Genomic DNA, 19,800 nt, shown 5'->3' with positions numbered 1-19,800 from the left:
AGGCGTTCCACTTGTCCATTTGAGCAACTTTTAAGAGGTGGTGCATTCACAATGTCTATGTCATACCCGTTTTTTAACAGTGATCTAATTGTCTCCGAATTGAAAGCGGCTTCATTGTCGATATAAATTGTTTTGTTTGAGGAAACAAATTTAGAAGTTGGATAATGGACATTTTTACATCCATTATCGTGCAAGACGCGATCGGTTGTATAAGGACAAACTTCGAGAACTTGTCAACGCAGTAAGGAACGATTTTTTGTCCGTTGAAAAAATGTCAATGTGGAGCATTCCTCAAGCATATGATGGAACTAGTGTTACCCCAAACATTTGTTTCTTGGGGTGCTTGTCGTGTTTCGCTTTGGTACATGATTTGCAATTGATCACCACCTCATTGGCTAATTTTGCCATTTTCGGAAAATAATAATAAGGAAGGATTTGTTTAATATTTTCTTGAGCGGTCCTATGCGCGCGATTGTGTTCAGTGATGATAATTTCAGTTTGTTCACCTTTGGTTGTAATGTCGACAACGATATTTTTGCAGTGCCAGAACTTAGTTGCCGGAAAAGTTAACACCAAATCATGTTGTATACTGACTGGCCAACGTCGGTAAATCACAGTAAATCGCGTTTACTGAGTTGGTACTAACGAGTGGTTTAATTATTTCGAATAGAGCGTTTTTATCTGTGAAAAGAACGAACTGGTTCCCGAAGCAATTTAAAGGCTTTTCTGCCGAATCGATTGTGTAGGAAAATGATATTTCACTGTGAATTGTCGCAGCATCTGACTGAACTTCATTTTCCAGATTGTTCACATTCTGTCGGTTTTCTTTGCCGAGTTTGTAGAACACTTTTGCATTGTATTCATCAATGTATGATTTCCATCTCTTGATTTTCGCATTTGTGTTCCTATCAGATACAGCGAAGGTGAGGGGTTGGTGGTCTGTAAAAATTTTGATTTCTTTTGACCCATGGCTAACAACTCCCTTTCGTTTGTGGCATAGTGCGCTTCGCTTTGTTTTAGCGTTCGCGAAATCATGGTAATTGGTTTGCCTCCTTGAGACAGAACCGCACCGATGCCGTCCATGGAGGCGTCAGTGGTTAAGTCAAAAGGATGTTTGAAATCTGGGTACATGAGAATAACATCCTCGGATGCCAGGATATCTCTCGAACTTTCAAAGGCGCTTCGTTGAATTTCATTAGACTCAATTTTAACCTTTTTGGACGTATGTTTGCTCACCGTGCCATTTTCTCCTTGGAGAGTGTTGGTCAAAGGCCTCACTATTGACGCGAAGTCCTTAAGGAATCCGCTGATATAACCACCTAGGCCAAGGAATGATCGTAAACTGTATAATTTTTTAGGCCCAACATATTCCCGTATGGCTCTAACTTTTTTGGGGTCAGTTTTTTGGGTACTACAAAGCCCAAGAATTCGATGCTCTCTTTAAAAAACTTCGTTTTCTCTTGTGATACCCTCAAATTGGCATCGCATAAGCATTTTAATATTGTGTCGATATGCTTCACGTGGTCGAACTCATTTTCGGAAAAAATGATGACGTCATCCACGTAAACGTAACATATCTTTTCTATGTGCTCCCTGCATTTTTCAGTCCAAAATTTCGACGGCAAAACTCGTATTTTCCACCGTTCCACTGTTCTGCTAGGTAAATTTGGGGTTGTGAAAAACTTTTTCTTTCCTAGATTCGCAAGAATCATTGGAATGCTCGGCATCGGAAATCGATCGGCTATGGTTCGCTCATTTATCTTCCTAAAGTCGATTACCAACTGTTTATTTTTATTGCCATTGTTATCAGACCCTTTTTTGTCAACAACCCGAACAGGGCTGTTGTATGGGGATTTGGAGGGTCTAATGATACCATCTTTGAGCAGTTGTTTGTTTTTGTTCTTTACGAAATCAGAGATTCCGTTTGGATACGAATATAGTTTGGCATATATTGGTTCATTATCTATAGTGCGGATCGTGGCAGTGACCGAAGTGTTAAAGGGTAATGCTTCGTTAGAGGTCGAAAACGCCTTTGACCTTCTCAATATCATGCTTTTGAACTCCTTTTTGGCGGACATGGGCACTACAATATCATTAACATCTGTGAAGTTTATACTGTCACAGTAATGGAAGCTCAATTGCTCTGATTTGTTTTGGTTATTGATATTGCTATTTTGTAAGTCCAATGCCGCTCCTGCTTGTGTTAACAAGTCAAAGCCTATAATGACATCAAAGGAACTTAGCGTGTCAGGTACAAAAAATGGTGAAATTTGGCCAAAAATTTTCATAAGGCATTTGTTTGTTATTCTGCTCGAACTATGTATCGAGCTCACAGTGAAGGGTTTTTCGACATGAACTAATTTTTTTTAGCTCCTTTAGGGCTTAATGTAATTCTTTGCCGCCCCTGTATCGATTAATATTTTTAAAATTCTCCCACCCAACTGTCGTTTGATGTACAGCAGTTGGGATTGTTCCCTAAAAAATACAGTGAGTCATTGTCACACAGCGACTCAGTGTCCTCTTCAATTTCAATTGCAGCAACATCTGCTGCGTTTTCGTATCTTAGTTTCTCAGCATTAGGGTCACTCTGAACAACATTGTTCAGCTTTTGGCGCCTTTGCCCTGTTCCTTTATCGGACGTATTTGATCTCTTTTAAACGTGTTGATTGCTCCCTTGAGGTTTGGAGGAGTTAGTGCGCTGCATAAACTTGGAAGAAAAGTCAATTTCCATTGGATCTGGGGCCTGTCCCTTTTCAGTTCTTTTATTTGTTTCATGGTAACCATTGCTGTTTTGCTATTTCCTGGCGAACTGAGGCTTTTTTCCGCTGCCCCGTTCGTCCCTAGTCGCGGTTTCTATGGTCTATGGTATGAGCAGGGGAACTCTTTCTGCTATAGCTTTAGCGTATGAGGCCGAAAACATGCTACACTAGCTAGCTTCTGCTGCTCTAGCTAATGCTAAAGCAAATGCTAGTGCTGAGCCGGAAAAACAATAGCTTTGAGTGATTTTTTAAGACCTAAAATAAAGGCGTGGAGCGCGTCAGTCCTAACCTCATAATTCAGAAGCGTTGGCTGCACCGCTTCGTGTGTCATTACGATATTGTTCGTAATCAGAGTAAGTTTTCACTCAACTTCGTCATAATATTCTATTAAGGTCAAGTCACCTTATCTTACCATCTCGAGGCATTGCCTCAGAAGTCGTAGGAAGGTTTTGTCAGCGTAAGAGCAATCTAGTCTGGCTATGATTGCATCAAAGTTCAGGACAGTATTGTGTGACACTAATACCGCTCTGGGTGCTCCTCTGATTTTATTTCTGATGATTGTTACCGTTTGGTAATGCGTGCAGCTACCGTCAAAAGGTTTGAATAATTCGTACGCATCAACGGCTGATTGCCTCCATGCTACGTATTCTTCTGACCCTCCATTAAATTCTGGGACTGATTTTATTATGTGCTGAGGAATATTGCAATTGATCGGTAGGTTATTTACCCGCTCATTCATAGCGTTAAGCTGTGTTTGAAATCTTTGTTCTTGCTGCGCTAATGCTACGCTAACAGCGGCGACTATTAATGCTTGCACTTGGCGTCCATGGCGAAATTCGTTTGGTTTGGGATTTGGCTATCGTTGCTTTCTATGTCCCACTCAATATCACCGTCGCACTCGGTTTTTATATTGCGTAACGCGTCTAACCAACTCATGTGCTCATCTGTAGAAAACACATTCTTAGCAGCGGCTTCAATTTATTTAAAATGGATTTGTTTTGTATAGAATAATTATTTTAGCCGACACAAAGATTATATATATAATTTTTTAAATAACTCGATATTTCACAATCACATCTGTTACTGTTATTTGGTGCAAGTAATTTGGAGAAAATCTTAAACGAACTTACATGGTATGGAAAGTAGATTAACTCTAACTCTAACTAGGGTGTGAATCCATGTATGTTGGGCGCCAGTTATGTTATTTATTATAGTATGCTCCAAATGAAATTTTGCGTCTGTGCAGAAGTTTTAAGCGGTCTTGCGTTAAATGCGCGTACAGTTTCGCATTTGTTGACAAAAGGACTTGCATATAAGTTATGGTGTAGCGCACTTCTGTGCTTCATTGAGTCTGATAAGAACTAATTTACATTACAAAATTAACTTAAAGCTAAACCTTAAAGTTGAACCCATAAGCTACGAAGCTACAGCCGGAAAGCCGACTCAGCATAAGCGATAACGTAGACATTTGCAGCATAGTCAAATATCAGGTTACCACAGCTGACCTAGTTAGTCAGGCCACTAAACTCATGCGTCAACGGAATATGTCTCAGCATAAGCGATAACGTAGATATTTGCAGCACAATCAAATATCAGGTTACCGCAGCTGAAGTTACAAGTTTCTTAATTCTTATGTGTTAACTTATACAGCAGCGTATACTGGATTTGTCCAAGCAACCCGTCGAATCCCAGAAGTGTTTGTTCAAACTAGTTGACACCGTGCAAAATGTGATGCGAGCCTTCTGGTAAGACATTGGGACGCTCTATTGTTACCACTTCTGCTGCCAAAACTGCCTACCACCACCAGGTATGAGTGGGAGATGAGCCTTCAAACGAACAACATACCAATGGCTCAGGATGTTTTAATATTTATTGAGAAGCGTACCAACAATTTGGTTAAAGGAACTACGAACGGTACAGCAGCTATTCCCGTCCCGTTAAAGCTCATGTGACAGCGGTAAATTCATTTTAGCCGTTACATTCCGGGAAAGGTTCAACTGTTGTTTGCCAACTTTGTTCTAAAGGGTACCAAATATATATATAAATGTCAACGGTTCATCAATCTTTCAATACCCGCACGGTGTAATACAGTTAAGCGGTTCTCAATATGTTTCAATTGTCTTGGGGCTGATCATGAATCTCGCGATTATACATCGCGTGATTGCTTAAGGGCCCATCATCGCCATCATACTATGCTCTGCAAAGCCAAAGTTGCGAACAGTTCACCGACTATGGCACCGATCGGAATATACCCAGGGACGCGCCTTCAACACAGGTCCCACAGGTATATCTACGACAACAGTGACATTTGAGGAAGGTTTGGTCATTTCTCGTAAATGGAGACCGAACCAGTTTACTGGCTACCGCGAAGGTCATCCTTATTGACCACAACGGAAGACAATTTGCATGTCGCGCACTCTGAGACCTGGGCTCTCAGGTGAGTCTCATTACCGATCCTACTACAAAACTTATGTGTCTTCGTAGGCGTCCTGGGGAGATACGAATTGAAGGCATTGGTTCTATCGCTGCAGTCTATAGTAAGGGCCATATAACGGAGCATATGCACGCTGCCTTCGACAACAGTTGTAACTTCTAAGTTGAGGCTTATGTCGTTCCGACAATAACCTCAGAAACGCCAGATACTGATGTAGACACAGAAGCCTGGAATCATTTGAAGAATCTGCCACAGGGGTCTTCAGAGCAACCTTGTGCTTTAAACACCCGTCTTGGCTGCGTAGTGTTCGGACCAGTCATAAGTTCCGCTAATATCTCATCAACCGGCAGTTCGCCAGTTTTTACAAATCGAGCGGCGGCTGATGAACGACTCATGTCCTCGTGAGCAGTACATCACATCTATGCGAGAATACATTGCTCTCGATCATATGGAGGTTGCCAAAGAAGAAGATACACAGTTTTCTGGGCCACAGCTATATGCCAATATTGTCGACATTCTTAACCGTTTTCCGAAATTCAACGTAGCAATTACGGCAACCGTTAAGAAAATGTTCCGACAAATTTTGTTACACAAACGATATCCTAAATGGCAACGAATACGCTGGCGTGAGTCGCCAAATGAACCTTTTCAAGTATATGAATTGAAGACGGTAACTTATGGAATGTAGTCCATTCAACGCAATACGCGCACAGCGTCAATGTGCGAATGGCAATTATAAAGTTATCTATGACCCAAGCCGGGCTGCCGAAGCGCGTCATAGCATACTTTATAATTTCTACGATGATGACTATTTGGATAGCGTCGACAGCCACGAACTTGCCGTTACCCGTGCTCAAGACAAGATTTTGAAACAAGAACAATTAATATTGGGAAAGTGGAATTCTAATTCTGCAGATGTATTATCTACGATAACCGGAACATCAGTTTCTGCATCGGAACTGGAGTTGAACAACTCAACAACAAATGTTTTGGGTCTTTACTGGGGTTCAGTGAACTCTTCTTCAAGATAGGAATGGTTGACGATACCTCAATGTATACTTTATACAGTAATAATGGAACACAATTCGTAGGCGCGAATCGTCAAATGCAGGAAGACTTAAAAGCTTGGGTAGCGGCACATGCTCAACAGCATTTGGCAACTGAAGGTACATGTTGGAAGTTCATAACCCCCTCTCATCATGGTGGTCTATGGGAGATGGCAGTTCGTTCGGCTAAAAAGCATCTGCTGAGGGTCATGAGCAGTCAGACATTGAGTTACACTGAGTTGTCCACTCTCTTGAATCGCATTGAGGCGTGTCTGAATTCAAGATCACTCATAGCGCTTTACGATAATCCTGAAGGGTGGATAGCTCTAACAACGGGGGATTTCCTGATCGGACGTTCGCTTAATTTTCGGCCAGATCCCCAATTGCCTTAAGCTCCAGAAAATCGTCTTCGATATTGGCAACGCCTCCAAAAAATGCTGGAGCACTTTTGGCGTCGATGGCAATCCGAATACCTACATACATACTCTTCAGATCGGAATAAATGTACTATAGCCCAATGTTCAGCGTGGCGACGTAGTTCTTATCCGAGGTGAAAATCTACCACCACCGGTTTGGCGTATGAGACGGGTGATTGACGTTCACCCGGGCAGTGATGGCCTGGTACGTACCGTGACGATAGAGTACAATACAAACCAAATATCATCAGATAGCATTCCTATTAAATAGCGGTGTCAGCGACCAGTGAAAAAATTATGCCGCCTAATACCGCCCGCAGAAGAATTACTGAACCGCGAAGGTTCAGCCGGGCAGGATGTTGAAAAGTTAAGTGCAATTAGGATTCAGTTATGCGCATAATTATCAAGGACACAAACCAATGTCAGTTAACTGATTGCTCCTCCTTTTAGCATTGCACTTGTAGACAAGTAATTCCACTCTGGCGTAGGGAACGTAAATGTAAAGTTGAAACATTTAAACTATCCATATATGTATGTACATATATATCATATGGCGTGATTCTATATCCCGTTAACCAAATGTATATTTAAGAAGAAATTCAATAAAGAAGGGGCCTATTCCGTTACAGACTGGTGTAAGATCAAGACGACCTATTATTTGGAGGACATTAATACAATTTTTGTACACTGTCCAACATGTTGCTAGACTTTTGCATGACAAACGACGCGAGTTTAAGTTTTTCTGTTCGCAATCATTTATGACACAGTTAAAACTAACGCATATATGTATTATATGTTTGAGTATATAAATGCATATAGCGCATATTTGTAAACACATATTTCTTTGATAAGCTTAAACATTTTTTGGTAAGTTCTATACTATATTAAGAAAAAATACTCACTTTGCAAGCAGTCAGCATTTAAGAGATCCTTGCATTTTTCATGGCATTTTACGCCACATTCTGTACACCGAACTCCCTGCCGAGCGATGCCCCATAGTAGTCCCTCACATTCGTAGCAGTAAGTTGGCGATGTTGCAGTCCACAGTACGAAATTATGTGGCGTTGTTGATGAAATTGGATAAATAAGCGCTTGTAGAGCCTTTTTGTATACGTGCATTTTCTAATGTTGGACAAACGTCAATTAATAAACTATGCCTCTAAAACATAAATTATTGTTCTAAAAAATAATTATATACTTCAAAATAAAACGTTATGTATTCAAGTTAATTGGAACATATCTTTTAGTATTGACTTTGTTGCAACTCTAACACTATTTAAAATTATTTATTGGACCATTTGTAAAGTAAAATCCCTTCGAGGCTGTTGCTAACAGCTGTCCTCCGTAAGAAAACCTCACAAAGTTTAAGTTTCCGAAAAAAATATTTCAATGTGCGTAAATTAAGTGATCGTTTAATATTCGTATTCGATAATTTTCTCTGATAGGGTACGTTATAGTGTTGAACCTATCCTAACAATATCAGGCCATTATTAAAATGAAAGTCTAATAATCATTTTTTTATATTAAATAGGCGATATAAAAAATTTTATTCGAAATGGTCAGCTGGTACTTTTACACAAGCCCCCAAATGATTCGGCCATTGATCAATAACACGCACAGTTTCTATTGGTATTGACGACGCTACTCGAATCAAAGATTTTTAAGACACTCCAAATTTCTTTCCAACTCTGACCACAAACTGTAGTCCAAATCTGGACTTCCAGACGGTCAACCACCTGCAGCTATGAATCCAGGAATACTGATTTTAGGCCACTGCTAGGTGGCTTTTGCCTTGTGTGCTGAAGCAGAATTTTGCTGAAAGATCTAATGCTTTCCATGAAAGAGAGTATTTCTTAACTGCTTAACCATGCCTTTAAAATATTCTGCTGGTACACTTTTGAACCGCTTTTAACCATTTTTTCACAGAAATGGAGAGGAGACTGCCCACTAAAACGATGCATAACCTGGATCGTGACCAGGTTGAATCCTTGGAATAACATATTTTGCGTCTTTGGAAATTTTTATGTAGAGTTTGTGGTTTTGCTTATTAATAACTTTTCAACAGTGAAACATTTTTCATCTGTAAAAAGGATACCGTCTATGACCACTAGGGTGGGTCGAAAACACTAATGGTTTTTTTTTTGCTTGGTACTCTGAAAAATTGGTTGATAATGTCTCTCCAAGTATAAGGTTTTAATTGTAATCGGAAAGTCCTCCGCCTGACAGTTTTCTATTTTTTTCTTATTATCAGATGGAAAAACTCATATCTTGCTTCCAACTATTTACAAAAATATTTAGTTTTTTGGGTTTTGTAGAAAATTGAACGCTCATCAAAAAAAGGTCTATTACTTTTAACGTATTCTCGTAAGCCGATTAAAAGATATTAACAGTTGAAGTTTGACTATTTTCACGCAAATTGGTTTTTTCTTTTCAATTTTATAAAACAAATAATTTTAAATTGCAAACCTCATAGTCTTCAAGGAAATTTACTGCTAAACTTTTGGTTATTGGTAAGCCAATAACTCCACGAAGCTTTCTGACTGCTCCAAATCAGCCTGGATGACTATTTTTATTGTTAATGCTGTTTTTTTTAAGCATTGGTTCCATCAATCCTTTGTGCCACAGGTAAACAATTTCTTCGTTGGTTTAAAAAAGTATTATAAATTCTAGTTTTTTACCAGGTAAAATGAGTTTAAAGAAGAATAACTTACCAATAAAGGCAGTATTACTTATTGACAACGCGCCCTCTCATCCAAGTGAAACCGAACTAAAAACTGAAGATGGAAACATAATTGTCATGTTTATACCACCGAATGTCCCCCCTCTAATCCAACCGATGGATCAAAATGCGATCAAATTCACAAAACTATATAAATATACGCCGTTACTCCGTTATCTATCGCTTGGGATCGGGTCAGCAATGAAACTCTTGTTTATTGTTGGACAAATATTTCAAATTTAATGAGAAAGGAGGAGGATCCTGAAGATAACATTCCATTAAGTATCCTGAAAACAAAATGGGATGCAGAAATAAACTCTTTAATGGAAACATCAGATATTCTTCTTCATAACTTGAGTCCTCAGGTAAGAATCTTACAACACACCTAGAAAGCACTAGCAAAGCATTGTTTTCCTAACTTTTTAGGTTGAATTTTCACTACCAATGGTTGAAAAGTGGAATGATGATCCTTGTGTTGATGACTCCACTGATATCCAAGAAATGGAAGTAAGCGAAGATAGGGACGATATATATATTTTTTTTACCAATAATAAAAGCTTTTCACTTTCAAGCGTGTAAAAATAATGAATTTAATCATCTGTATGTATAACGCTAACGTGAACTCGCTTGGTTTTAATTATTGTAGTACACGTTACCGCGAGCGCACAGTATATAAAAAATTTCAATTATTTAGATTAAAATTCTTATGATTCAAAGCAGTAAACATTTATTTTGCAGAGGAGCGTAGACTTATGGCGGCTAGTGTATCTACATACACTGCATACAAATTATAATAAGAAATAATGACACTTTTATCTGGGAACTTGTCCTCTCATTCTAAACTTTGTAACAGAATTTATGACAATACTAAGTAATTTGCAATCCTACTAAAGTATTTCTAAGAGTTTGAATGGCATTATTAACACAATTTTAAATCAACCTATATAGTCGAAAGTGTTTTGTTAATAAGTTATTAAACAATACAAATGTTACATATATATACCTACCAGTTCTTCGTCATTCAGGGTGGCTCGCGGTACGGCTGATGTTAATCCGGCATTGCGCTTGGTGGCTGCCATTGTCTATAATACGGTGGTAGTTTTTTTGTTGGGCATTAAACGTTAATATTGTATACATATATATAACACATTAGTTTCAGAACTTTTAAATTACTATTTTAAACCATGATCTAATGTGAAAATTTCGTGTTAATTAAAACATTACTAAAATATGTTTTTCTTTCCCTCTCACAATACAATAGAATTTACAGCACATGCAGGAAAACGCTTGTGATGTCGAACTACTTATGTATACATATATACACGAGATACTGAATGCATATGTAAAAAGGCAAATTATTTGAAACACTCAACAAATGAAGGATAGATATAAATAAGTAAGGAAATCAAAGTTCGAGAGCAGCCGAACTCTTTATACTCACGCAATTTGTAATAATGAAAGGCATGTGAAATATTTCAAGTTGTATGAAAGCTTTTTTTTAATCTCATATCTTTTAATGGGCATATCATTAAATATTAGTTATTACTTTCGATAGAATTTCCTCATTTTTGGTTTCATATCATATTATAGGTCACGTGTTCATGTTGGTTTTCTTCGATATCTAACATTATAGCGGAGATATCTATTTTAAAATAATCCCATCTAGAGCTAATTCACCAAATATGCTGAGCCTGTCAATCAAATTGTCTTAAATATTAAGTGTAAGATGTCTTAGATCTTGAACAAAAGTATACACTGTGACCTGTGGTATATTGTGCCCTCCCCACTTCACAAATATTCATTTGGCCCAGCCCCTAATAAATTTCAGGATCGTGTTAAGATCAGAGAGGCAGTTTGCGACCGATGTACGTACAAATATCATTATATTGAACCATTTTCAGCACCAAACTACATTGTGGTTGCGAAAAATAAATAATTTCATAAAAGTATCTTACAAAATCACTTATGCTGTTGATATTGGGCAGTTGTAACCTAGAAATCCTTATTCGCTACACATATCCGAAATGATATGAGAATATAGACCGATTTCGGTCTCTTTTTTGGTAAGAATTACCACATGTCAAAAATCCTATCCAAGCCTTTTATCGATGTCATTTTCAAACTGAAACTGTTTTTCCGTGGCAATGTTTCAATCCTGCCCATATAAACGCCTCAGATTTACAAAAAACATGTATACCAAGATTAAAGATCTACACTTTTTTTCTGAAGTTACTGCATGCACGGACAAACGGACAGAGCGAGATCCGGATATCAATTCGTTGTATTCTGTTCTATTTATATACCATACACATAACACTATATCTACCTAGTTCTTTGGATTATCAAGTACGTAAAGGTAAACTGTACAACTTGTTGCGATAGTATAAAAACTATGTAATATTCATAGGTATGGATGATAAAAGAGCCTTAGCAATTACAAATAATATTGTGTATATGTGTACTTATATATATATTACTATATAATATATTATATTAATGACAGCTTACATTCATTCTGTAGTCAAACCAAACTAAAAAGAAATGTCAAATGTCCAAAATGTCATGCGAATAAAGAGAAAACAAACTTCCATAGCTGTATGATCTTAATCAACCCTGTAAAATCAGAATTTGTTGTCCATAATTTGTAATATTAAAAATACACATATCGTTAGCGCATTGTATCCATACAAAATAATATAAGCAAACATAAAGAAAACAAGAACGTTAATTTCGGCTGCACCGAAGCAATAATCGCCGCCGCCGCTATACATAGACCCACTGGTCCTTAGTAATGCCAGATGGAGGTTCAGTTTAATTTGAGCTGAAGTATTTCTTTTTGTGAACTTAAAGAGCGACTTGATATCTAATTTTGCAGCGAAGCTCCTAGATATCTAAGGCGAGTTCTAGATAAGCTGAACAGAAGTATATGAGGTGCTCAGCGTGTCTCTCATGCCTACTTCCCTGCACTTTCCGCATGTGAAATCTTATAAAAATATCTTTATCTGTTTATATGGCAACTGTATGCTATAGTGGTGCTATCCGATTTGGTTGATATGTTTTATTGATTTGGTAGATTATATCATTCCCTTGAAAATCTATGCCAAATTTCGTCTAAATATTTTGTCAAAGAAAACTTTTTTCAATACAAGTACTTAATTTTGATCGGTCAGTTTGTATGGCAGCTATATGGGGTGTGTTCAAAAAATTACGGAAATTTTCGTTTTTTGAAAAAAATTTTACTAATTTTTCTACATTAATGTTGTCATCGTCAAAATAGTCCCCATTCGATATTATGCACTTATGTCAACGCTTCTTCCAATCGTTGAAACAATTCTCTAACACGATTTTTGGGATAGCTTGTAGCTCTTTCAGCGATCTTGTAAACGACCATTTAAGGTCCTCTTTATTTTTGGAAATAGGAAAAAAGTCACACGGAGCCATGTCTGGTGAATATGGAGGCCGGGGCATCGTTGCAGTATTGTTTTTGGACAAGAATTCAAAAACAAATTCTTTGATCAATTTCTTTTAACAAACGAAAACCGCAAAAAACAAACACGTCTAACATTAGCGGCTGCTACATACAAAGTAAGCAAGGAATACAGCTGAAAATTGTATCGTACTTCAGGGACATGTATATCAACATAATAAAAAGTAATTACAATTAAACTCTCCGAACCCGCGAAATTTAATTTGTTATTTTAATTCCTTTTATTTTTTTAACACTACGAAGTGTCCGATTTGACTATGATATTCGAAGATGGTACCGTTGGCATGGAAAATCATTAATGAAAAGCTTCGTAACGATGCACTCTGCGAAAAATATTGTTTTCCAAAAATTTAGAATTGGGTATAAATGTTCTTGAAGAAACGAGTTACTGTAGTTTTGCGAATTCGGTATGCATACGTCGGTATATAAATATACATATGTTATGGAGTTAAATTAGAATACGTATTATGAACTTTTGAACAACATTGCCGAAGTTCATCATGTTCCTTTCAACATAATCGCTTTTTTAAAACTAAAATATGGGTAACTACCGAACAATATACGTTGGAATTTAAGTGAATTTGTGGCATTAAACATTTAATTTTATGTCTCGTAAACCACTTAAATATTTCCAATAAAAATATAGTAATGCAATGATATCTTCTTAACATAGTTCGCAAACTTTTGAAAGCAAGCTGCATCCTACATACTACAAAGTCAAATATTAAAGTGTAACACAATACTATTGCTCAGACGTGTTTTATGAAACTTGAATATTAAGTTTTAACGTTAACATTTTAAATATTAAAAGTATTAAACACTTTTTTTGTTCTATATGAGTACTTTTTCAGTTCGTTTTTCAAAATTTCTGTCGAAATTAACACGCTTTGGACCGTATTTGGAATTTCAGAAAAATGGAAAAAGTGGTGATTCGATTCTTGCTTTGAAAGGGATGCTATATACGGTGGGTTTTTTCTTTCTATACCAACTGTCAAAAATTTGTTTAACAACGCACGCCGGTTTTTAATAAGCCACTGCCAGTTGCACCGAAAACGACTACCAAGGAGTATAATGGAGCATAAGCTCACGATTTCGTATTGGCAAACTGTCAATGAAACGTGCTCGAAAATGTTTAGATAGATGAGATCTATCCTGTTAGGTGGAAACGAGATGACTACCGTTTTCTGGGAATCACAAGTGATCTACTTGTACACCGACTAGCTGAAAAGAGGAGCAAAACGATCACAAAGCTCTGCTATACCGAAATATTGAGCTGACATTGGATATTTGAGTTAGTTGTTTTAAAATCAAACTAGAAAAAACGTGAACTCCGATTGCACCAAAGGTAGAGTACCCTTCTTAAATAAGAAAGGTTTCCATACAATATTTTGATTTTGTTCATTCAATTTGTATGACAGCTATATGCTACAGTAATTCCTAAGGAAATTTTTTTCGGATATTATTGCGCCGCCTAAATCAATAATCAATAAAAAGTTTCCATACAAGAACTTGATTTTGATCGTTCAGTTTGTATGACAACTATATTCTATAGTGGTTCGATATTCGCTGTTCCGACAAATGAGCATCTTCTTGGGGAGGAAAAAACGTGTACAAAATTTTAGAGCAATATCTCAAAAACTTAGGGCCGGCAGACAGACGGACATGTACAAAACGACGCAGATCGTTATGCTGATTATTCATATATATATTTTATAGGATCTCCGACGTTTCCTTTTTGATGTTCAAAATATCGTGGTAAACTTAATATACCTTGTTCAGGGTATACAAATCGGGTGAAATTCAAAATATTGTGATCATTTCCAAACGTATGTGTTTATACTCTCGCAACATATTGCACAGATTATAAGAGTTTTATTTAAATTTAATTGTAGTATATCACCCTATACAGGTTTTGGATTTTTGACATTATTATTCAAAAAACTATTGATAGTTAAAAGTTTCTATCAGTTCTCAATAGGCAAAAACGAAAGAATGGCAATTTGCGGAGCATAAATGACGTGTGAATTCTAACTATTGCTACTAATTTAACGGTATAATAAAGGAACACCTACATATGCATATACAAATGAAAAAAGCTGTATATGCCATATAAAAAATAGAAATCTTGTATAACTTTGGAATCTGGCACAAATAAAAAAATATATACGTTATAATTACTACATAATGTTTTGTCTCTTTATCATTCATTCAAGTTCTAGCAAGTAGAAGATTTAACCATTCAACAGTAGTATTGTGCAAACTGTGTAATTAATTAGAGAACTTTTAACAACATTTTTTATTGTAAATGTACTAATTAACCCAACTTTATAGCAATAAATAGTTTTCTCAAGAAAATAAAAAAATCACTTCGTTCAAATTACTGTTTTTAGGTATGCATATATATATATGAATTATTATATTAATTTGATTATTTCATATACCTTGAGCACCTTTTGATCCACATTTGCAAATACAGCAGATTGATATTATTTTTGTCGGTTTATTTTAAATTTGTTGTTGTAATTGTTGTTACATAAACATTGATTTAGAAGTAGAAAATGCAAGCAAAAAATATTTGTGAGTTAATACAAAAATTACAACTCATATTTGCTTACGAGTATATTATTTTATTACTTGACCCATAATAAAAAATGTAATAATAATATTAAAAAAATAAAATGTTATTTAAATGAAGTAATTAACAAATATGTTATTGTACATGTACAAATATATTTAACCAAAACAATAATGTAATTGGAATATAAAATGCTTTAATAGAATTTTAGACTTAAATATGTATGAGACGTTTAAAAGAGAAGTGGAATATTTTAAAATAAATAAAGAAAATCTATATAGAAACATTAACTGAACAGCACCCTATTATTATTTGTACATTACGAGTATATTTAGAATTAGGTGGATGTGTGTGTATGTTTTTTGACTGCATTTCTTCACAATGCGTTCATGTTTATAAATACAATATGTACATTAGGGCAGTGTAGTTACACGTATGTGAGTATTAATGCACTGCATCTCTTGTTTTCAACTGGATAGACATTCGCTTTTCCGAGTCTTCGATTCGCCAAGCAATGGAGAGTAGTGAATCGAACAAACTATACCAAATGGTCAAACTAACGAACAGCAGTTGTGGTGCAATCCTGTGCTAATATGGCCTCTGACGCATACGCAGTTTTGTTGTGATTTTTTCTTCGGTGAAGAACTCTTCTTTCCACGTCGAAAAACGTTTTAGTAAGCCCCAAAGTATGTTCTCCATAAACTATTATACTTGATTTTAACTCTAAACTTTATAGAATCAAAGGAAAATAAACAACTTTGTATTTTCATTTATCATTTGAGCCATTAGCAATAGTATACCATTTTAATGAGGTATTCGCATACTCTTTTGTACGAATTCAACTCGATAACTTTGTGGTTGGATTAGCATGTAATTGTTTTGACAAGAGAGCAGCGCGCAAATATAGCGAATAGAAGTATAGCAAATCGAAGACAGCTATTAACCGTTCGCTTATAATGAACAATTCTCTAATTTAACTCATGCATCGGAATGTGCCTTAATTTTGTAAAATTTATTTTTTCTGACAAATATGATTTCGTAGGACGTTCATAAATGTGGTATAATATATACCCTATATGTATGGTATGTTTAGTGGCCGGAACAGTGACACAAGTCACTGGCCAAATGCAAAATATTGTTTCGAAATTCAATGACTTCTGCTTTGTTTAATGCAATGATAACGTTAATAAACATTTCGTTGTGAATTCGAAAAATGAATCTGAAATTTGGAACTTTGAGGTTCTTCTTAAGCTGTGAGTGTACATGTATTAAGTAAATACATATCTATGTATATGCATAAGTATGTATGTATTCATTTATTAACAAAAACGTAAGCGCCATATAAATTGTTTTTTATTTCATGACTACATTGGTGAGTAGGTCTGTATATGAAAGTAAATACACAGCACTATAATTTTTTATATGTATCACACATACATTTTTAGTTTTTTGCACAACTGTAATATTATGTACATATATATATAAATATATAATATAATGAAGTTATTTATTTGATGACTTAAATGCAAAAACATACTACTTACAAGTTCTGACACAAGTGGAATGGATTTCCGACGAGGACGTATATCCGGCATACTGTCAATGTTACTGTAGAATGGATTGTCCCCCGGGTGCCCGCTCCCCCGTATGCCAATATCTCCAGGTCCACTGCCATTCTTCATTGTATGGAAGATAAATGAAGTTTCGTTAGTAATGTATCAATATATTTTGAAAACTATTGTTATAATTGTTTTATAGTGTATTGGTATAAAATTAGTTATTATTGAGATATATTAAGGAAATTCAAACTAGCTGGAGTTTCTATGAAATATTAAAAAAAGGTGCGTACAAAATTAAATATTTTTTAACAAATCTTAATTTTTCTCCCAAAAAATGCACATTGTAAGATTGAGTAATATCTTGAAACGAAGCAAGAAGTTTATAGTTTCATTAAGTTGTTATAATAATATTAGCAAAAATAGCAGCAATTAATTTTAACAAAGAAAGTATTTACTTAAGTTGCACCGAAGCTAGAGTTCCCTTCCCAAATACAAAAAATCCCAGAACTTGATTTTGATCCTTCAGTTTGTATGGCTGCAATTTGCTACAGTGGTCCGATCTAAAAATTTTTTCGGATATTGTACTCGTACTTGGTACAATTAGTGTTTTTGCAAATTTAGTGCGGAATTGAAGTAAGTATTTTATAATAGTTTTCTATCAAATGTTTACGTGCGTTGATTTAAATTCTCTCTAATGGTACGTATAATTTTTTTTGATTTTGAAATATTTTACGTTGGATCCCACAGAACGCGCTACTGTCGCTGAACCAAATCTTCAATCAGATTCCATATCAATTCCGGTTTGTCCCAACAGATGGTGTTGCAGTCAAATTCAGAAACATATTTGAAACTTCAAATAGTTATTGTATTATAAAAAGTCGTGTGTGTTGTGAAATATTACATAAGGTTTAGTGTTTTTGTAAGTGTTTTGCATTTTAATTGTATGAAGATACACAATATATTCGACTTCCAAAGAATTTTGCAACGTGGTGGCAACCAAAGATGAATTAAAAAGAAGTATCTTTCCAAATTTGCGATATAGGTATACTGAAAAAGCTATTTTAGCCGCAAAGTTTTTAGATGTTGACGAAATTAATTTGAAAATGCATACAACAATCGATTGACACTGTTATTGATTCTGATGAAGTTGTCAATTATTCTCGAATGCCACCATATAATTTGCCGTTGAAAATTGGCTTACCAATAATTTTGTTTCAAAAGTTGAATTCCCCAAAATTGGGTAATAGAACGGGGCTGGTCATAACAAAAATCATGCGCAACATTTTTGAAGCCAAATGAAGGAAAATGTCAACTTCCACCACAGATCCCAATGATTCCTTCAGATTCGCCTATTCCGTTTAAATGTTTACGATTTAAAAACCTTTTAGCATTTGCTATGACCATTGATAAAGCACAAGGTCAAACAATGATATTTTGTAGCTTAGATCTAGAAAATCCGTGCTTTTCGCACGGGCAATTATATAATATAATATGTTGCGAATTCCAGGGTTGAAAAACCATCGAATTTGTTTATATATATCTCTCAAGAGTTAACCAAAAATATTGTACATCCAATAGCATTACGATAAGTTAAGATTTAGGGCAAATTAAAAAAAACTGTTATATAATAGTTAGAGTTTCAACTTTTACGCGTTTATTAATAAAAAAATAAGTTTTTAATTAAATATCAAGTTACAGTTTATTCAAAAAATGTTTAAATATACGAATTAAATGTATGTGTATAGAGCAACGTCCGCCGGGTCCGGTAGTGTACATATGTACCTATATTAAATAAAGTCGTGTTCGTCATACTATTGTATTTTTAACTCTATAACGACTGAACAGATTTTGATGAAAATTAAGGAGAAGTAGCTTAGAACCAGGAGCCGGACGTGGAATTATTATCCTATTCCCGTGTTATCCATGATCCAAATTCATGTAAGAATCGTTTGAATATTTAATTACTTCAAAAAATAACAACACATACATATATCAGATTTATGCTTCATTTCTACGCGGTTATATTCAGCATGAGTAAAGCCTATAAGCATACATGGCAAATATTAAATTCGAGCTGAATTTTGAATGGAGTGATTCTGAGGGCTGCCACGGGAAATTTTTTTCAATTCGAAATCTGTTTAATATTAACAAACACTTTCATAACATCGGCTTTGAATTAGTTGAAAAGTTAAAGAATGAAAGAAAATTTTATAAATTTGGGTAACATTTTTGGTAAATAATTATATTTTCGGCAAAAAAAAGCAATACGGGAGCTCTTTTTTAATTAGCTTAAATGTAAATCATGTGTTTAATGTCTTTTAAATGGAAAGACAAGTGGAATTGTTTATAATTTTCTTTAAATACGTGCAAATCAGTCAGCAAATGCTAATAGATAAAATATTTATATTTAATTTCTCAAACAACTTAACTCTAAAGTCGTTGATACACCCGAGTTACCACTCTACCTATGTAAAGAAAATGTATAATTCTATCCGATTAGACCATTTAACTCGTGGTCAAAAAGTGCTTATGCATGTAGGTTGAACTTACCCGTGTAGAATATAACCGAGTTATCTTCGCTTTACTTTAGCCAATGAGATTAATGAATGTTTAGACTATAGTAATTATTAAGGTAAACCACCACCATAAATATGCGCGTACAATTGCAAATCGATTCACCAGCACAAATATATTCAGAACAATTGCTAGATATTGGGATGTAGAATAGAACTGCAACTAAATAAGCAATAATATACAATAAACTGCCAAGCAATTTCAGCTCTGCTGTTCACGAAAAAAATTTAT

The 19,800-nt window shown here is 35.4% G+C and overlaps 1 protein-coding gene and 1 long non-coding RNA gene across 20 annotated transcripts in view; one reads left to right on the top strand and one right to left on the bottom strand.

The window, feature by feature from the left end:
• unc-13 overlaps window positions 1-19,800 on the bottom strand; it is a 138,951-nt gene that overhangs the window by 67,138 nt on the left and 52,013 nt on the right. For 18 of the 19 annotated variants that reach the window (XR_011397316.1, XM_070112493.1, XM_070112503.1 and 15 more), the window contains 3 exons: window positions 16,981-17,112; window positions 10,382-10,456; window positions 7,558-7,777 (listed from right to left, as the gene is read on the bottom strand). Coding sequence is in view for 18 of the 19 variants with exons in the window: in XM_070112493.1 (XP_069968594.1) it covers window positions 7,558-7,777; window positions 10,382-10,456; window positions 16,981-17,112 (427 nt within the window). In the remaining variant the exon portion in view is untranslated. The remainder of the gene's footprint in view (window positions 1-7,557; window positions 7,778-10,381; window positions 10,457-16,980; window positions 17,113-19,800) is intronic. The other variant, XM_070112488.1, reaches the window with a different exon arrangement.
• LOC118681685 (uncharacterized) lies at window positions 9,653-10,891 on the top strand. Its single transcript, XR_011397317.1, has 3 exons — window positions 9,653-9,739; window positions 9,801-9,881; window positions 10,636-10,891. It is a non-coding gene; the product is annotated as an uncharacterized lncRNA (long non-coding RNA).

The sequence above is a fragment of the Bactrocera oleae genome, chromosome X (assembly GCF_042242935.1).
Source record: "Bactrocera oleae isolate idBacOlea1 chromosome X, idBacOlea1, whole genome shotgun sequence".
NCBI lineage: Eukaryota > Metazoa > Arthropoda > Insecta > Diptera > Tephritidae > Bactrocera > Bactrocera oleae.
The sequence above is the reverse complement of the archived record's forward strand: the minus strand, read 5'-3'. Positions and strand labels throughout refer to the sequence as shown.